The 15236-nt window shown below is 43.0% G+C and overlaps 1 protein-coding gene across 3 annotated transcripts in view; it reads right to left on the bottom strand.

The window, feature by feature from the left end:
• baiap2b (BAR/IMD domain containing adaptor protein 2b) overlaps positions 1-15236 on the bottom strand; it is a 70433-nt gene that overhangs the window by 30040 nt on the left and 25157 nt on the right. For all 3 annotated transcript variants that reach the window (XM_088927681.1, XM_088927680.1, XM_088927682.1), the window contains 3 exons: positions 3152-3213; positions 1919-1990; positions 367-504 (listed from right to left, as the gene is read on the bottom strand). In XM_088927681.1, the coding sequence (XP_088783807.1) occupies positions 367-504; positions 1919-1990; positions 3152-3213 (272 nt within the window). The remainder of the gene's footprint in view (positions 1-366; positions 505-1918; positions 1991-3151; positions 3214-15236) is intronic.

The following is a 15236-nucleotide window of genomic DNA, read 5'->3' as shown; positions in this document are numbered from 1 at the left end:
CCTCAAGGACTAGGGCTGGAAACCATTGGAACACAGGATGGGGAAGGATGTTTCCTCACTGAACATTAAACTACATCTCTGCCACAGGCTGTGTGGGAGTCTGGCAGTAGCAGCATCTTTGTAGATGCTGGGAGAAGGAGCAGAAACCAGCCGAGAAGCCAAGCGGTCAGTCATTCACTGCATGGATCGTCACTGGGGTGGTTGATTGACTATCATTCATCACCTTTCACAGGCTGGAGTCTACTAATTGCAATGGGCTTTTTATAGTCACTCAGCTAATGGCAAGGTTAAGGGTCTGGAAACAAAAATAAGAAATGCTCATTCATAGCTGTACAGACAATGAACCACAGAGCTCCCCAAGCTTACCTGCATCTCCTTGTCCCCATACTTCTGTGGGTTCTTACTACCCTGGCTCTTCCTACGCAGCTTCTTCAGCTCGGCCTGGCATTTCTCCAGAGACTCCCCTTTGCTCTTGTGCTCCATCTGGTACTTCTTCAGAGCCGCCTGCGGGGGCAGTAGAGTGACACGGGGGGGGATGATGAGACAGCTCTACACATGCACCAGCAAGGGAAATGCAGCAACAGCAGGATCGCGGCACCTGCAGCGCATCTACCGAAGTGAAAATAATGGTTTGCAAATCGTCTCTCAGTCCCCTAGTACTGCAATGCTCAATGCTTTTCCTGTCTGATGTCACTATTTGTGAAGAACTCCACAGCATTTCTCTTTTATAGACTGAGGTCAGTACAATAAAAGTACATGAATCTCATCAAACATTCCCATTCCTTTATTTTATGAAGGAATCAAAGCACAGTGAATAGAGATTTCCAACAATATACTGAAAATACCAAAGATAAAGACAGCTGCTTAAAATGAGCTCCAGGGGAATAAGATCAGTCAGTAATGATCATTGGATGTCATTTCAAACAAGACTTGTGCAGTGTAGTTCAGACAATGGCCTGCATTGTACAGAGACAGCAATATCCTTAAGGCTCAGCAAATGTTAGAGTCAAAAACAATATCCTGGAATAAAAAAAATGTTCATTATGATAAAGACCTCCTTGTACATATTGAAATTAGCCCCGATTTACTCAGGAGGACACAGCATAATTAAAAAGGGGCTGATCCATAAAAACAGATCATTTTGTTAATGGCCTTTTTAGCAAGAAGAAGAATTAACAAAAAAGTGGCCTTTTCTTTTCTCCCCAAAGAATAAAAATCAGGCCACAGACTTTGTGTAGAAATAATGATCTAATGCGAGCTTTATTCACTTAGGGATAACAGAGAGAACATCTGTGCAACGTCAATTCCAAAAACGTTGTTCCCCGCAGAACGAAGTGTCAGCCTTGACACACAAAGAAATAATCTGGTATGTGATTGGAGACTGTTAATACTGTATCTATCCAGAGGGCAGGTACACTGCAGATTAACTGTGTGTATCCGATAGATGAGAAACTCATGTTGCTGGAGATTGACTATGTAGCTCAAGATCAGAGCTGCAGTGGAGGATCATGGTTCAACTGTCAAATATTTAGCATTCCAACCAAGGTACGTAATGCAAATAAACGCTAAAATGGTTAAGCAAACATATCTGGACACGCCCCAGCCTTTTTAAATACGTCTGAATAAGTGACAGATAGGGCAAATTTATTTACAACCTCAAACAAGCCAGTGGCCCTTATTTTACATTTAAGGGTATCATACAAAAATAGCCTAATCTGAGTGCAGGAACAAAACAAGGACTGATGATTTAACCATGCCATTAAGACCTCTGGCAGTGTTAACATCAGAAACTCCTGCTAAAGTAATGCAGGTGTCCAAGTGGGGAACGCCATCTTCCAGTGAAGAGAAGGGCAGATATGCAACCAGGCTTCAGCAAACAGTTTGGAGTGCATGACAAGGAGCAATATGGTACACTCACACTCAAGTATCTGGCATCCAGCTCCACCTTCTTTTCCAGCTCAGTCAGGAGCTCGTTGTGAAAGGATTTCAACTGTAAGAGAGAAACACAAGGGTTTAAAAAAAAACTGCCGTTGCAGGAAATTTGACTTGAGGGCTGTTACTTTTAAGGGTGCGTCACAAAACTGGACCGTTGCGTAAAAAAAAATGTACTGTAAATATCGCATGGATTGGCTCCCGTCCACAGTCAGCAGTCGGAGTTTGAGACACTCCAGTATAAACATGTCGTCATCCGGAATGCTTTATTCTGCTGCCTGAGAGCTCACACACCCAAACGAGACAAAGGTGTACAGCCACACAGGAGTGTGGATCACTTCAGAAACCTCACAAGCACAGGGGTAGACATTACTCAGCTCAGCCACCATTTAAATGGCATTCAACAGGTTTCAGAAAATTGATCAATAAGGGCTAACTGCCAATCAAGAGCTCCCCACGGTAAGCTGTGGTTCCTATGCAAAGCAGCTTTTGAAGATTAGAAACAAAAACTCTCCCCCACCCCCACACAGGCCAGCGAAAGGGAAGTTTTGAAAGAAGTTTTATACCATTTCCCTTGTACAGAAAGACTGAAATCTTCTTTTCCTTTTGTTTACTCAATCGCAGCTTGGGGTGCTGACTATCTTCCTCCCTATGGGAACAATCTAAACGCCAGTGTCCATTGTTTCACTCCCCTTTATGTCTGTGTCACATTTTTAAACCGGACACTCTGCCCCTTCCTCTGACAGGCGGTGGGAGCAGAGTGGGGGTTTCAGCCTCAATACTGCAACAGTGAAATATTACTGGGGGTACACGGAGTGGAAAGTTCAAAGGTGAAGTTATGATGAGCAGTGCAGAGCTCTCAAACTGCCCCAACGCAGAAAGCACCCTCTTCAGTTCCTGTCCCTGGCTTGTTACTCTTAACACTCATGTGGGCACAATCATCTAATCTGCCATGCTTGAAAGATGCCAATTAATCCAGAATGAGAAAGGGACAGCAGTTAAGTCAGTGAAGGTTGTTAGAAAATACATTGCAGGAAAATAAAGCAAATCTCTACAATGTCACAGTGAACACCATAAATGGAAGGAGAGATTCAGTTTCCAGGTCTAGTGCTGCCTAGTGAGGTTATCATGGGCTAACAGTCCTCCTGGCCAGCTTCTGCCATGAATGAAGGGTTCCACGTAAGACAAAAGTCAAAAAGAACAGAAGAACGATACCCACCATCTCTTCTAGCTGCATCTGAATTTGGCGGTGGACCTCGGCCATCTGAAACAGCACGTCCCCTGGAGGAACAGGAAATGACACAAAACAGGAAGAGAGAAAAAGAAGGGGATTAAATCTTCATGGCTCCACAGACCCACAACGTGCAAGACCATGCAGCCAACAAGACATGGCAGACAGGCGTCGGGAAGCGAGGATGGACGGGATGGAGCGATTGTCAAGTCACGAGAGAAATAAAACAGACATAAAAAACGCCAACAAAAGATCAAACAGAATGGAGAAAAACAGAAACCAAGGAAGAAAGAAACCAATTAAAGGAATAAAAAAAACTAAAGTAAATCAAAATCTAAAAAATTTAATAAAGTGCTTTTTAATTATTCTCCAAGCTTAAGAGTCATAAAATTGCTGGATATTGAGGAAAGGGATTTTTTTTTGTTTTTTAAAATTATGAGAGAACAGAACACAGCAAAAGTCAAAACTAAAGAGGAAAAGTAAAGAAAACATAAGAAAAAAAAAACAAACGGTGAGTCATGCAGCAGGGGAAATGCATTTTAAGATACCTACATGCTGCCTCTTCTGAATATGCAATGCATTGTAAAAAAGGAACAAAAGATCTAGATTGAGCAAAGAACGGAAGTAAAAAGACCTCGAGAGACAGTGAGAAAAAACTACCCAAGAATAATGAGACACACAGAGGTTCTTTAACTCAGTCAAACCCCTTCATTAAGAACCAGAGAGGTCCTCCTCAAATGTGCTCAGGGCCTATCTTAAAGTACAGAAGCGGGAGACCAAGCCAGCCATGTGCAGGCAAAATGTCATGGCAGTCTGGATTTGGGTGCCAGGGATTCATTATTTCCTACAGAGGGCTACAGAGAAACCCTCGGGCCCCGGTTGAGAGGAATGACCCAATGTCTGCAGGATATTGGCTGGATATCAACTCTGACAAGCGACGAGAGATTCGGGGAGACATCCGTGGAGGCTTCTGAGCAGCTGGGAAAGTTGGAACCAGGAAATGCTACCATACCAGTGTGGACTGTGGGAAAGCAGCCATACAGGGGATACAGCGTTGATCTGAAGAGATGGGGGCGAATAACGTGGCCTCACTTTAAGAGCTCTAGGCCTCGGAAGTAGCTCAACAAGGGGAAAACTCAATGGGAACTGGAACACTTCTAATGAGTCATCCTAAAGTGAATTAAGGAACACACCGTGTACGTGTCTGAACATCTTTTCCGGCGGAACCTGCAACAAGCCAGGTTTTCTAGACTGAAGGGAGCTTATTTAATTAAATCACAGGGGAGAAGGACTTTAAGAAGTGCTGAGGGCATCGACATAAGATTTGGGAAGACAGCTCAGCCAAATTCGATAACGAGAAAGAGGATTTTTCTTTTTCACTTCAGACAGCATGGAGAGAGGATTGTTCAGCCCTGTCTGAGTTCTTACTAACGAGGTTTTGACTGGATTTCATTTCATTAAAACACTATGTAATGCAAACTGTTACACACAGATGGGAGTTTATCTCGGTAGAGAACATTGTTAGCTGCATACAATATAGACTGTAACCACAACAACTTTCAAAAGGTAACAGGTTTTATTTTTCACACAAAAAAACATTTATGCTCCAACTACAATGAAAGTGCAGTTTGAATCCCACTGGGACCGCATACACCTGACTTGCATGTGAACCAATAGGTAAATGTTATATAAAGTGGTCCAGATAACAAGGATGGAATCGTAAAATCTATTATAAAAACTTTATGGAATCTTCTTTTAAAAGCAGAATTCTCAATGTGTTTTCCATAAATTCCTCTATAGATGAATGAAATAATGTGCAGTACTGCACAGCAATTAGCACTCTGCAAACTTCAAATGCTGCACTCTCTTTATTGTTGGTTTGCATACAGATTGAAATGACACCTCCCCTTCCCACCCCACCCTTGTTTACCAGCTACCCCCTTCCCCCCCAGTTCCCAGAATGCCCTGTGGCAAGTTGATTGACTTAATCAAAGAGGAAGACCAAAACCTTTCAAATTTCATTAAGGTCATCTCTGCTTGGATTTGAAAACATCATTAGCAATAGATCAATATCAGTTGTTTTGCAAGAATTCAAAAGATCTTTTGTTTGTAGTAAATAAGGAGGGGAAAAAAAAACTTTAACCCCAAACAGACAGCAGCAGCAAGGCAGACAGGACAAACTACAATCAAATTGTTGTGTCGCTGTGGAACTAGTTACTTTGCCTCTCTCTTGGTCTCATCAGTTCAAAGACAATATGTCCTAGAACATAATATTCTAGTCTGTCTGAGGCTCTATAAAGCTTGTTTTTTTTGCTAACTCCCCTAAGGAAACAAATCTGCTTAGTACATACTGATGATCAGCACTGATCAGAACAGCCGCATCTGTGGCTTATAGAATAAAGCACTGTTGTCTGGTCTGAGCTGATGGATCAATCAAAGAATACACAATTCAGTCATCCGTAAAATCCATTAGTAGCCTGAAGACACTGATTTTGCTTTCTTTCCCCATCTCATGGAACAAAATTGCATCATTCCCATCATATTCTTTTGACAGGGATTGCACTGTCAATTCCCCCCCCAATTATTTTTCGTTCTATACCCACACAATTTGGAATCTTCAGTTCTGTGTTTTTCAAGTCTCAGCTCATGGTTCTGAAACCCAGCTACCAACACGCTTGGGGAAAAATGAGGAAGGTTTGGCCAACTGTCACGCTCATGGTCGAGCCACATGGTGGGGATGTGCACACCCACATTGGAAGTTCGGTGACAAATGCAGGAGGGGTGTGGCACTCTGCCATGACACCACAAGCCTGGAGGCACACAGGAAGCTCCCAGGGCATTGCCACGAGTCTTGATTGAGCGCCGAAGAGGTTAGGATGGGATTAGTCAGTCCTTCAAGTGTGCACTAGGACATGGGGAATCCCAGGCGACTAGCGACATGACCCAGACTCAGACCCTGTTATAGAGCTCCACCTTTGTTGGATGAGACACTCGGGGTCTTCCACTGGGATTATACATTTAAGGAAATGGCAAATCTTGATCATTGGATCCAATCAAGCTCATATGAGAAGGAAGATATTGTTCACATTCACCAAAATAAAAAAGTCTAAGAAGCTTCAACCTCAAAGTCACATTAACAAGCGCTGTGCAGTTCTAACAAAGACTATAATATTAGCAAATGAGATCATGGCTACAGCATGCTTTCCACTGGATAGTGTGCAGTTATTTGAAAACAGAAAAGGTAAGCAATTTATCAGTGAGCAAGAGCAGGCGGGCCCGAGCAGTACAAAAGCCACCAGCTGGTACTCAGACAGGCCTGTTTGATCAGTAACCTCTGGCTGAAAAAAAAAGAGGCTTGTTCTAACACCTGCCGGTGAACAGATTGACAAACCAATTAGGAGAGAGGGAAAAAAAGACAAAAATAAAAATTGGCTTGCTTTGGTTTGCTTTGCAATGTGTTGAATTAAAGGTTTCCAAGCGATGCTGTGAGAGCCACTTCAACAGTGAAGACCAGGGGCTTTGGCCTTGGTGTTGAGACTGTTGAGCATGTTGCAGGACTCTCCTTGCTAAGATATCAAGTGCTCTCATGTCCCGAGAAACCCCAGCTTGCCCCCTAAGGACTTGCTAAACTGATTTTCAAAGGCTTTCATGCTAATCAGCACGGTCCACAAACAGCATGATTTGACCTCTCCCCGGGCGTAAATCCTATCTTAATGCAACAGGGGAGTCTGTCAGTCTTTAACAGCTGCTGAACAGAATGATGTCATCTGTTCAGGATCCCACCAGAACCGACACTTAGCTTTTTTGAATGATTTTGCAATTCTTATGGGAAGTCCCAAGAACAAATACCTAGATAAATACCAGACAAAACCCAAATTCAATACTGCACTCTTCCTCTCTGACAGGGAAAGTCAAGGTTGGTATTTTCTCCCTTGAATTCAGGTCTTTAATTAGTGCAAGGACACCCTACTGCCTTTGGAAAAAGGCCCATTGCCACTAGGCCCTTCTTTACAGCACTATGAGGGCAAGCTACCAAATATTTGTGTTATATAAACACAAAATAAAATACAGAAAAAGTTATACTAGAAAACAACTGATCGAGGTTGTGGGCAACCTTGATCACTCCTCTGAGAAAGAGTTAATGGTTTAGGGATCAGGGAGGTTTGTGTTGTGTTTCTACTTTGCGGTGTCCCAAGCACAAAAATGATCCCTGCTCCACCTCACCAAACTAAACACCAGCAGATCTTTGTCGGCTAAGAAATCTCGAAAATACCTTTAGTTTCATTGCATACACAACCAGGCCAGGTCCTTTATTTTTAATACAGTTTAGTAAGGAAGCTAATGGAAAAAAAAACATATTTCCATGACAGCCAATTGCAGCCAGTTCATCAGTATTTATTCTTTCCATTTTTCTAGAAGGCCCTGAACCACAAACCTCAGTCCTCCAGTAATACATCTGGGCAGTTCAGCATGAACCCCCCACCCAATGAGTCTCAATGAAGACACTCCAGGTACAGAGGGCTTCTAAAGCTCACAACCCTTAATCAGTGAAAGACGGCATGCAGGTTTTTAGACATCTATTTCTATCCCCAGGGACCCAGCCTGCTGGCCTTACGAAAAAAAAACTCCACACTAGTTCAGAATCTTGTAAAGGGTGTTGATAAAGAGATCTGATGTGCTCGTATTTGAAACTGTAACTGTTTAATTAAAGCCCATCACCCAACCCCATTTTGCATACTTGAGAAAAAGTATAATTTACACATCTAGACAACACTTTATACTGGAGAACAAGCTACCAGTCCCATCAGGAAGGTGCTGGGAAATGAGCAAGCTTAGATTCGATTGTATTGTAGTTTCTAAACCCATCCTCGATGCCTGCTAGACAGCACAGAGTAAGGAATTGTTATGCATGGAAAGATACGGAGAGAGATGGATATGCAAGGTGAGATATTAATATGCGACGACAGTTGTTTGGTTGCCACAAGATTATCTATGAAAAGAAATCTATGGACACATGTATAGTAAGCGGGTTGTAGAAGGAATGGAAGCGCATACTAGAGAAAAGAGTGTCCTTAGGAACTCGCCGAAAGTTACTTCCTTAGGGAGCTTTGTTAAAGGTTGGCAGGCTATCACCCCCTCTCCACTACCAAATCAGTACACTGAACAGCTTTCTATTATTTTTCTTCAATGTTTTTCCATTCGGATGAAATGAAGTCTTCCCTATCTCAAAACCTGTTGGTAGATGCTGCCAGAGATTAAAATAAAACGCTCAATAAGTCCCTTTCAGAGTGAGAGAGCAGGCAGGGGGAGTGGGGTTGAGACTGTGAAAAGAAAGCATCTCCCAACACAGATAGAACATTGTGTATTTTTCTAATTAGATCAGGCTGGGGTGTTAATGCGCGTGACTGCAAGATAGCTTTCGTGCTAATGGTGTGAATCCACGGAGACAGATTACAGTCCTGTCAGCTTGTCTTATTGACTCCAGAAAATACAGTCCTCCACATTGTCTGAACCACTGACGCATTACATTAGCAGTGTAATGCAAGGACCTGTGACCGGCGAAGGGTTGTAAATAAAGTTTTTTAAACAGACTGGTGAGAAGTCCATAGAAGAGGCAGAAACAGGGGGCCAATTGGGTGTGCCGTAGCAATTTTATGTAGACTAAATCCACTGTATATATTAGGGAGACAAGAGAATTCAGCTTGTGCGTAGAGATCTTCAGAAGCCTAGGCAGTGTCTAGAATAACCCACCCCATCACACTGTTAAAGATGAACATACTGTATAAGACCTTTCAAGAAAGAACTAAATGAGATCAATAAGCTACTAGTGGCAATGTGTAAAATTAGTCCACGAACTTTAGTTCAGGTTAGAAGATCACTTTTGTTCTAGTTGTCCCAAACTGCAGATGTTCAGTAAAGAAAGCAGGAATTGGTTCCAAGCTAACAGCATGCACCACAGCACAAGAACATCAGATAGGATCACAAAAGAGAGGATTTGATCCATCCAGCCCATGTGGTTAATAATTGGTTTGAGGATTTCATCCAGCTATCTCAAGCAGTCAGGGTATTGGTCTTGACAACATAGCAGGATAGCCTTTTCTAGGCACTCAGATGAAGTGGAGAATGAAGATGCGAAGCTTGTACTCAATCCATCATCAAGAAGATGGATACCAACCTGGGCTGGAAGAGTTGTGATGGCATCTGTGCATCCAAGAGAATAAAATAAGCAAAGACCAGTGGAAGTGGGAGAGTGAGGGGTGGAAAATAAGTAGCAGCCCTCTTGTATAAGAAAGACCCCCCCACCCCCACCCAAGATGAAAAGGTGATGCAAAGTTCACTCTTCTTGCTAACACAAATGAAGATGAGAAAATACACATCTGCTCCTGCAGAATAAATTAATACAGAAAATGTTGCACCCACTCATGAAGTGCAGCATTTTGTGTCCCTTCTGTGTGTGTGTGGCTTTAGAGCTTAAATGGTACTGTGGATGGTAGAGTCTGTGAACTACAGTGAAATCCAGAGAGTGGGCAGGAGAATTGGCACAACAGCTGTTAGCTGTTGGAAACGGACAGGAGTGTACAGGCACCACTGCAGCCTTCTTCCATTTCCCCAAAGGAAAGAAACTATTAATTCATTTTTCTGTTCTCATTAAAGGCACAAGTGTATGGGGTGTTAAAAGCTATTCATAGATGGGACCAATTTGGCTAATTGCATGAAAACACCATCCCAGAGAAGGGAGGAGGGATTGGTCAAGATGCATCCAGAAATGTCCCCCTGACATTCCTAAAACTAGACATGTAATAAAGAAAATCCTGTTGTAATTAACGGTCTGATATTGCCCTTAGGGAAAGGAGGCCCATGCTACAAAACAGCATATTAAATATTTCTTACTACAATTTTTTGTGTTTGTAAAGCAATTACTAGGAAGGAAATTGCTTATTTACACTTCCCGTAGTACAACATACTCAGCTAATTTCCCTGTCAGCACAGAGAACTGCTGATAAACTTGACAGGCAAGTAAAATATGAGGAAATAAGTGTTCAAAACAAAAAATGTTTAAAAAAAATCCCCGTTAGACCAGTATATTTACTGCCTTGGAACGAACTCTATGTTTCTCACTAAGATTTGATAACTGGATAATCAGACAATTGGATTCAGTTTCACAATAAGAGCAACCTCCAGATGAGATGTTAATTATCCAGTAGCCAAAGATTAATGGTCTTCTGTGTCCCGTTTAGCATCCTACTTATCAGTATTTATCTTTACACATTTTCAATAATAAGTAGAGGATAATTTCACACTGGAAAGTAAAATATTGACTTAACCATGACTTGCTCTTTTGGTATACTAACACAGCCCCCCACTCAAATCATTTTAAATAACACAAAAGCCTTCAAGCACTAGCAAGCAAAGCCGGGCTTGGTTAGTACCAGGATGGAGGTTCTCTACAAGCTGTGTATGAGGACAAGTCAGTGGCCATACTGTACATCCCTCTGGGCCAGAATTTCCAAATTAATATCCTACTGTGGAGGTAACATCCTTCGGAGGAGACATTAAAGCAAAATCCCCGACTACTTGAGCATTAAACATCTCAAGGCAGTATTTGCAAGACCAGGGGTGTTAAGAAAGGAAAAAAAAAAGTGTCATGAAAACCAAGGAGTTGAACTAGTAGGCACCATGATCTTCTCTGCATGAGCAAGTGTCTTGAAAAACTTCAAAATATGTTGACAGAGGACACTCAGGTGAGTACTGCAGTTCAGAGAATCATGACGTCTATACACAAGTCACTTTTTAAATAAAAGGCAGCAACAGCTTGAAAAAAAAATGACAATTCAATTAAAAGAAATACTGAAAAGTTAATTTAAAAAAGGCTTTTCATTGCATCCCAGTGGCTGCTTCTTAGCTTACAAGATGTTAATCTTTATGCTTGCGAAATAGAAAAAGGCAGTAGAAACTGAAATGGAGTACATTTTATTCATACCACTGAGCCCTATATCTTCCTGAAGAAAGGCAGAGTTTTTAAGAACGCGCCGGGTCTCTCTAGGTATCCTTTGCTGATGAACACTTATGGTCCGAACTAAAAAGAAAAACACTAATCAAACATGATCAGTGGCTAAACCAGAGCTGACAGCTGATCACAATGCTGATATGGCCACAGTTCGCTGGTTCAGATCTTTGGTTCAGCCTTTAAACAACTGTGACTGGGAATCCCTTAATGGCAGGGCACAGGTGATCAAGGCTGGGAAAGTTCATTGCTAGGTAGTTTATCTTCAGCTTGACTACACCTTGCTAGCTCTGTCACCGGCAGACTCCCAGGTGTTAAAGGAAAGTGAAGTGACTGATAGTCCGTGTTTCTGACTGAGCACTGAAAGGAATTCTGGTTAACCCCTTTCATGCTGGCATGAAGGATCCAGAAGTGAGATGGTATTGAACAATAAAGGCATTTCATAAATAAGGGAAAGCACAAAATAAGCAGCCTTCTAAATTATAAAAAAGATCACAGTTGTTACAGGATATACGACTGATCAGCCTCCTCTCTATCGACAAAGGGCACAGAGGACGTGAAAGCTGCTTCCTCTGTAAATCTGGTGCAAGATTTGATCCTAATGCGACAGTTTAATTTCACAAAAAACAAGTCCTCTCGGATGGCTGCAGGGAACATTTCTGATGACATAAGCACAGGGAGATCTGTCGAGCGTCACCCGTGTCCTCTGCGAGGAGTGGCAGGAACTCTTGACAGGGAAATCACTCTCAGACACCGAGCAGGGGTGCAAAGGCTGTGTGGGAGGGTGTCAGAGCCGGGAGCTGGGTGGCGGGGAAGCTTATTTTAAATCTTCACACTTCCCATTTTAGATGCTAATGAAGTCGAAGGAGAGGGGATACAGCTGAGCGAGCTACAATTTTTCACAGGCACATTACAGCATCAAGTGGATATCTACAAATAAGGGCTTTTTATATTTAGTTCGTTTCCCCCTCCCCTCTCTCTCTCATGCAGGAACCAGCCCAGTTAAGGCATGCGTTTGATCTATTTTCATTGCAGCGAGCAGCACATCGTGTCTAATCCCCGAGCTGGTTCCCTCTCCCACTTCCATCCGGGGGTGTATGAAGTGAGGGGGTGCTTGCTGTCTGCTGCAGTGACGACGGCAAATTCACTTTATTTTAGAGGGGGAAAAAAAGTATTCAGAACTTGTGCAGCCTATTTTGAGCAGCTACATAATGAAACAAAAAAAAAATTGTGCTTTTTAGGAAAAGCCGTTCTTCCTTCATCTCCTGAACACTTACTCCTTTGAGATGCTTTGTCTTAAGAGGTTGGTTAGATCTACTGCAATCTGAAACGGCATAGGAAAACTGGAGCTCAGACAGATGCAGATCCAGAAAAGACCACTCCCATTCTGACAACTTTTCATGAATGGACGGGGTCACTCAAAGTCATCTAGCTTATTTGAAGAATTATTCAAAAATTCTCCCATGGGCTACAGCAGCACAAACCAGGAGAGAGGATGGCCTTAGAAAAGCACCACCTGCCTTCTGGACATCCATGCTATTTTAAAACCTGGAGTTTGCAGTTACAAGTAGAGTCATTTATAGGTTTACCCAATTGTATTGCTCCATGGTACAGAGCTTTCGCAATGTGGTCATTTGAACACCAACCAACCTTACAAGCATCCTGTAGACAGATCACTCAAAAGTGTACTATATTCATTTTTCTTCCTGCCGCCCCTGGGTTTCAATTAAAGGACAGAGCGCTCCAAGTTCAAGCCTTTCAGATTGCTCCAGTGTGCAAGCAATGCAGAGAAGAAAGCTGGTGACTGGGAAGTGGACCAGTGACCAAAAACCATCTGCTCCTCTCCAGGAGCTCCGTCAGAGCACAGTAAATTGAGGAACGGGCACTGCTCCGAGTGAGGAGTCAGGAGCGACAGCACTCAAATCCATGTGCCACCCCACATCAGGAGCTGGCTTCCAGAAACGAGGAGTGCAGGACATGAGAGTGCGGAGCAGGAACAGTGGCTTATGCAAGTAAGTGCTTGTGGCGTCTGAGTAAGAAGCACGCTGATGCATGCGAGAATGTGTGTGTGAGACTATTGCCGAGCTGCCACGCCATTTCCGTCGCGTGTAGGTGGAATTGCTTGCGACTGCTTCCCACGCTGTTCCCCCCCCCCCACTTGGCTTAGTGCAAGGAGGCAAAAAAAAAAGTCAAAAAGCGCAGAAATAGCTAAAGCTCTGCGACACTCGACAAAACAGCTCTTCCTGCCACATGCTGAGGTAATTACACACCGGAAAGGCTGTGTATTTAAGGCTGTGTACAAATGGATGGATTCTCAGGTTGTGGGGATTTCTTACACGCTTATTCCCCCCCCCCTCTATCACATGGGTATTTTAAAAGCTTCCTGGGGAGCAGTTGTCCCCTTGTCTTTTTTAAAGAGGCTAGCAACAACCCCTCATAGCCCCCCTCTAGCGTGGACAGGGGTTGGGCATAGGACTTTTATTAGACACCCCCATTTCTTTTGGGGGCTTTTGTGCTGGGTAGAAGGCAGGAGGCTCAGCTTGCCAAAAAAGCTATTGCAGCAGGTAATTGTATTCTGCAAAGTCAAGAGTTTCATTGCATGCAAATACTCAACCCCTGCTGCTCTTCTGCTTTATTTGCTTCAGGGAGGCCGAGAAGGACTCAATTCATGTGGGCTCATGGTGCAAATGATTGACTGCCACACTAAAACCCGATGGGAGGGAAACAATCCAGTGGGCAAGCAAACGAATGCTCCCTCTGTGATGCCACCGTCCCTGCCTGCTAACGGAATAAGATTAGCTGCCCACATAAGATCCCATTCATCTTCTGGATGCAAAAGTCATTAGCCATCACAGGAGCAGCTTTCCAATTCGTTAGGCAGATTTGAAATGGCTTGGTCATTGCTGTGAGGATGGATACAGCAATGTGTACATCAAATTATGTAGGAAGGATATTTTCCTTTCTTGTTACAATGTTTAACAGCCATTAGGCACAAAGAAACTTCAGGCAAAAAAAAAGTTTAAATAACAATAGATAGTCCAATGCCTATCAGTGCCGCAAATCCACCCCTATAATGGCGCTGATTGTGCCCAAGTGATTAAGCATCCAGCAAGTCAGATTTTTTAACCTGAACTCCTGATGATACCGCCTGTTTAAGCCTCATGACAGGTTTGACTCATTCCAATTAAGGTAATCAAGCCATGTTTGCTGGAAAGATGATTTTATTAGACTCCAAAGAAAGCTCCTAGAAGCAGGAAGCACACCATTTCAGCAAATGGCCACCCACTGCGTCCGACTAATTCAGCCGTGTTTAGTGGGCATCGTGCATATTACCGCGTTCTGGAGAGCCTCTGCAGAATCAAGAGGCAGCATTCTCGGACACTGATAAAATTATGTCGCAAAGAAACAAGGCTCTTTCCTGTCTTATGATTTCCAGCAGGGACGCACACAACTAGTCAAACAAAGGACCCTCTCTGTATTTCAATTTAGACTCACAGCGAGCATGATCTTGTGCCGGTTGTGGGTTTGATTGTGCCAGAGTGCAGATTTGTTTCAGCTCTGTTTTTCCCCAGAGCAGCAGCAGCGAGATGAAGGGCTCTCTGTCTGAGACACGTACTGTACACCTCCTGGCAATTCATCTTCCGGAGACCTTTGCACTCCATCTCCACATAGCCAGCCATTTTATCAGGTGACACTGAGCAGCTGATATCAGAAGGCTCGTTTGCACATACTCAATGTAATGACGTTTGGCCATGTAAAACTAATTTTTTTTAGAACTGGACCACCCAACCTCTGGCGCAATTTGCATCTGTTTTAGTTATAGAATGGTCTTAAGATGGCAGAAGGTGTGTGCTTCAGAAACAAAACAAATCAAAACAGTCCGATTCGATACTATCTGCAAATGCCATGATTGTGGTATGCTAAAAAAACTACAATGATGTTGAAGGCCATTCTGCTCCCTTAAAAACAATTTTGGGGGAAAATGTATTCTATCATGTGTCTTAAAATAACACCTCCTTGCTCCTCTTGCTAACATGAGGAACCAAAACCAAACCCTTAGGTACTGGT

This window comes from Atractosteus spatula, chromosome 11 (assembly GCF_055471065.1).
Source record: "Atractosteus spatula isolate fAtrSpa1 chromosome 11, fAtrSpa1.hap1, whole genome shotgun sequence".
Lineage (NCBI taxonomy): Eukaryota > Metazoa > Chordata > Actinopteri > Semionotiformes > Lepisosteidae > Atractosteus > Atractosteus spatula.
The sequence above is the reverse complement of the archived record's forward strand: the minus strand, read 5'-3'. Positions and strand labels throughout refer to the sequence as shown.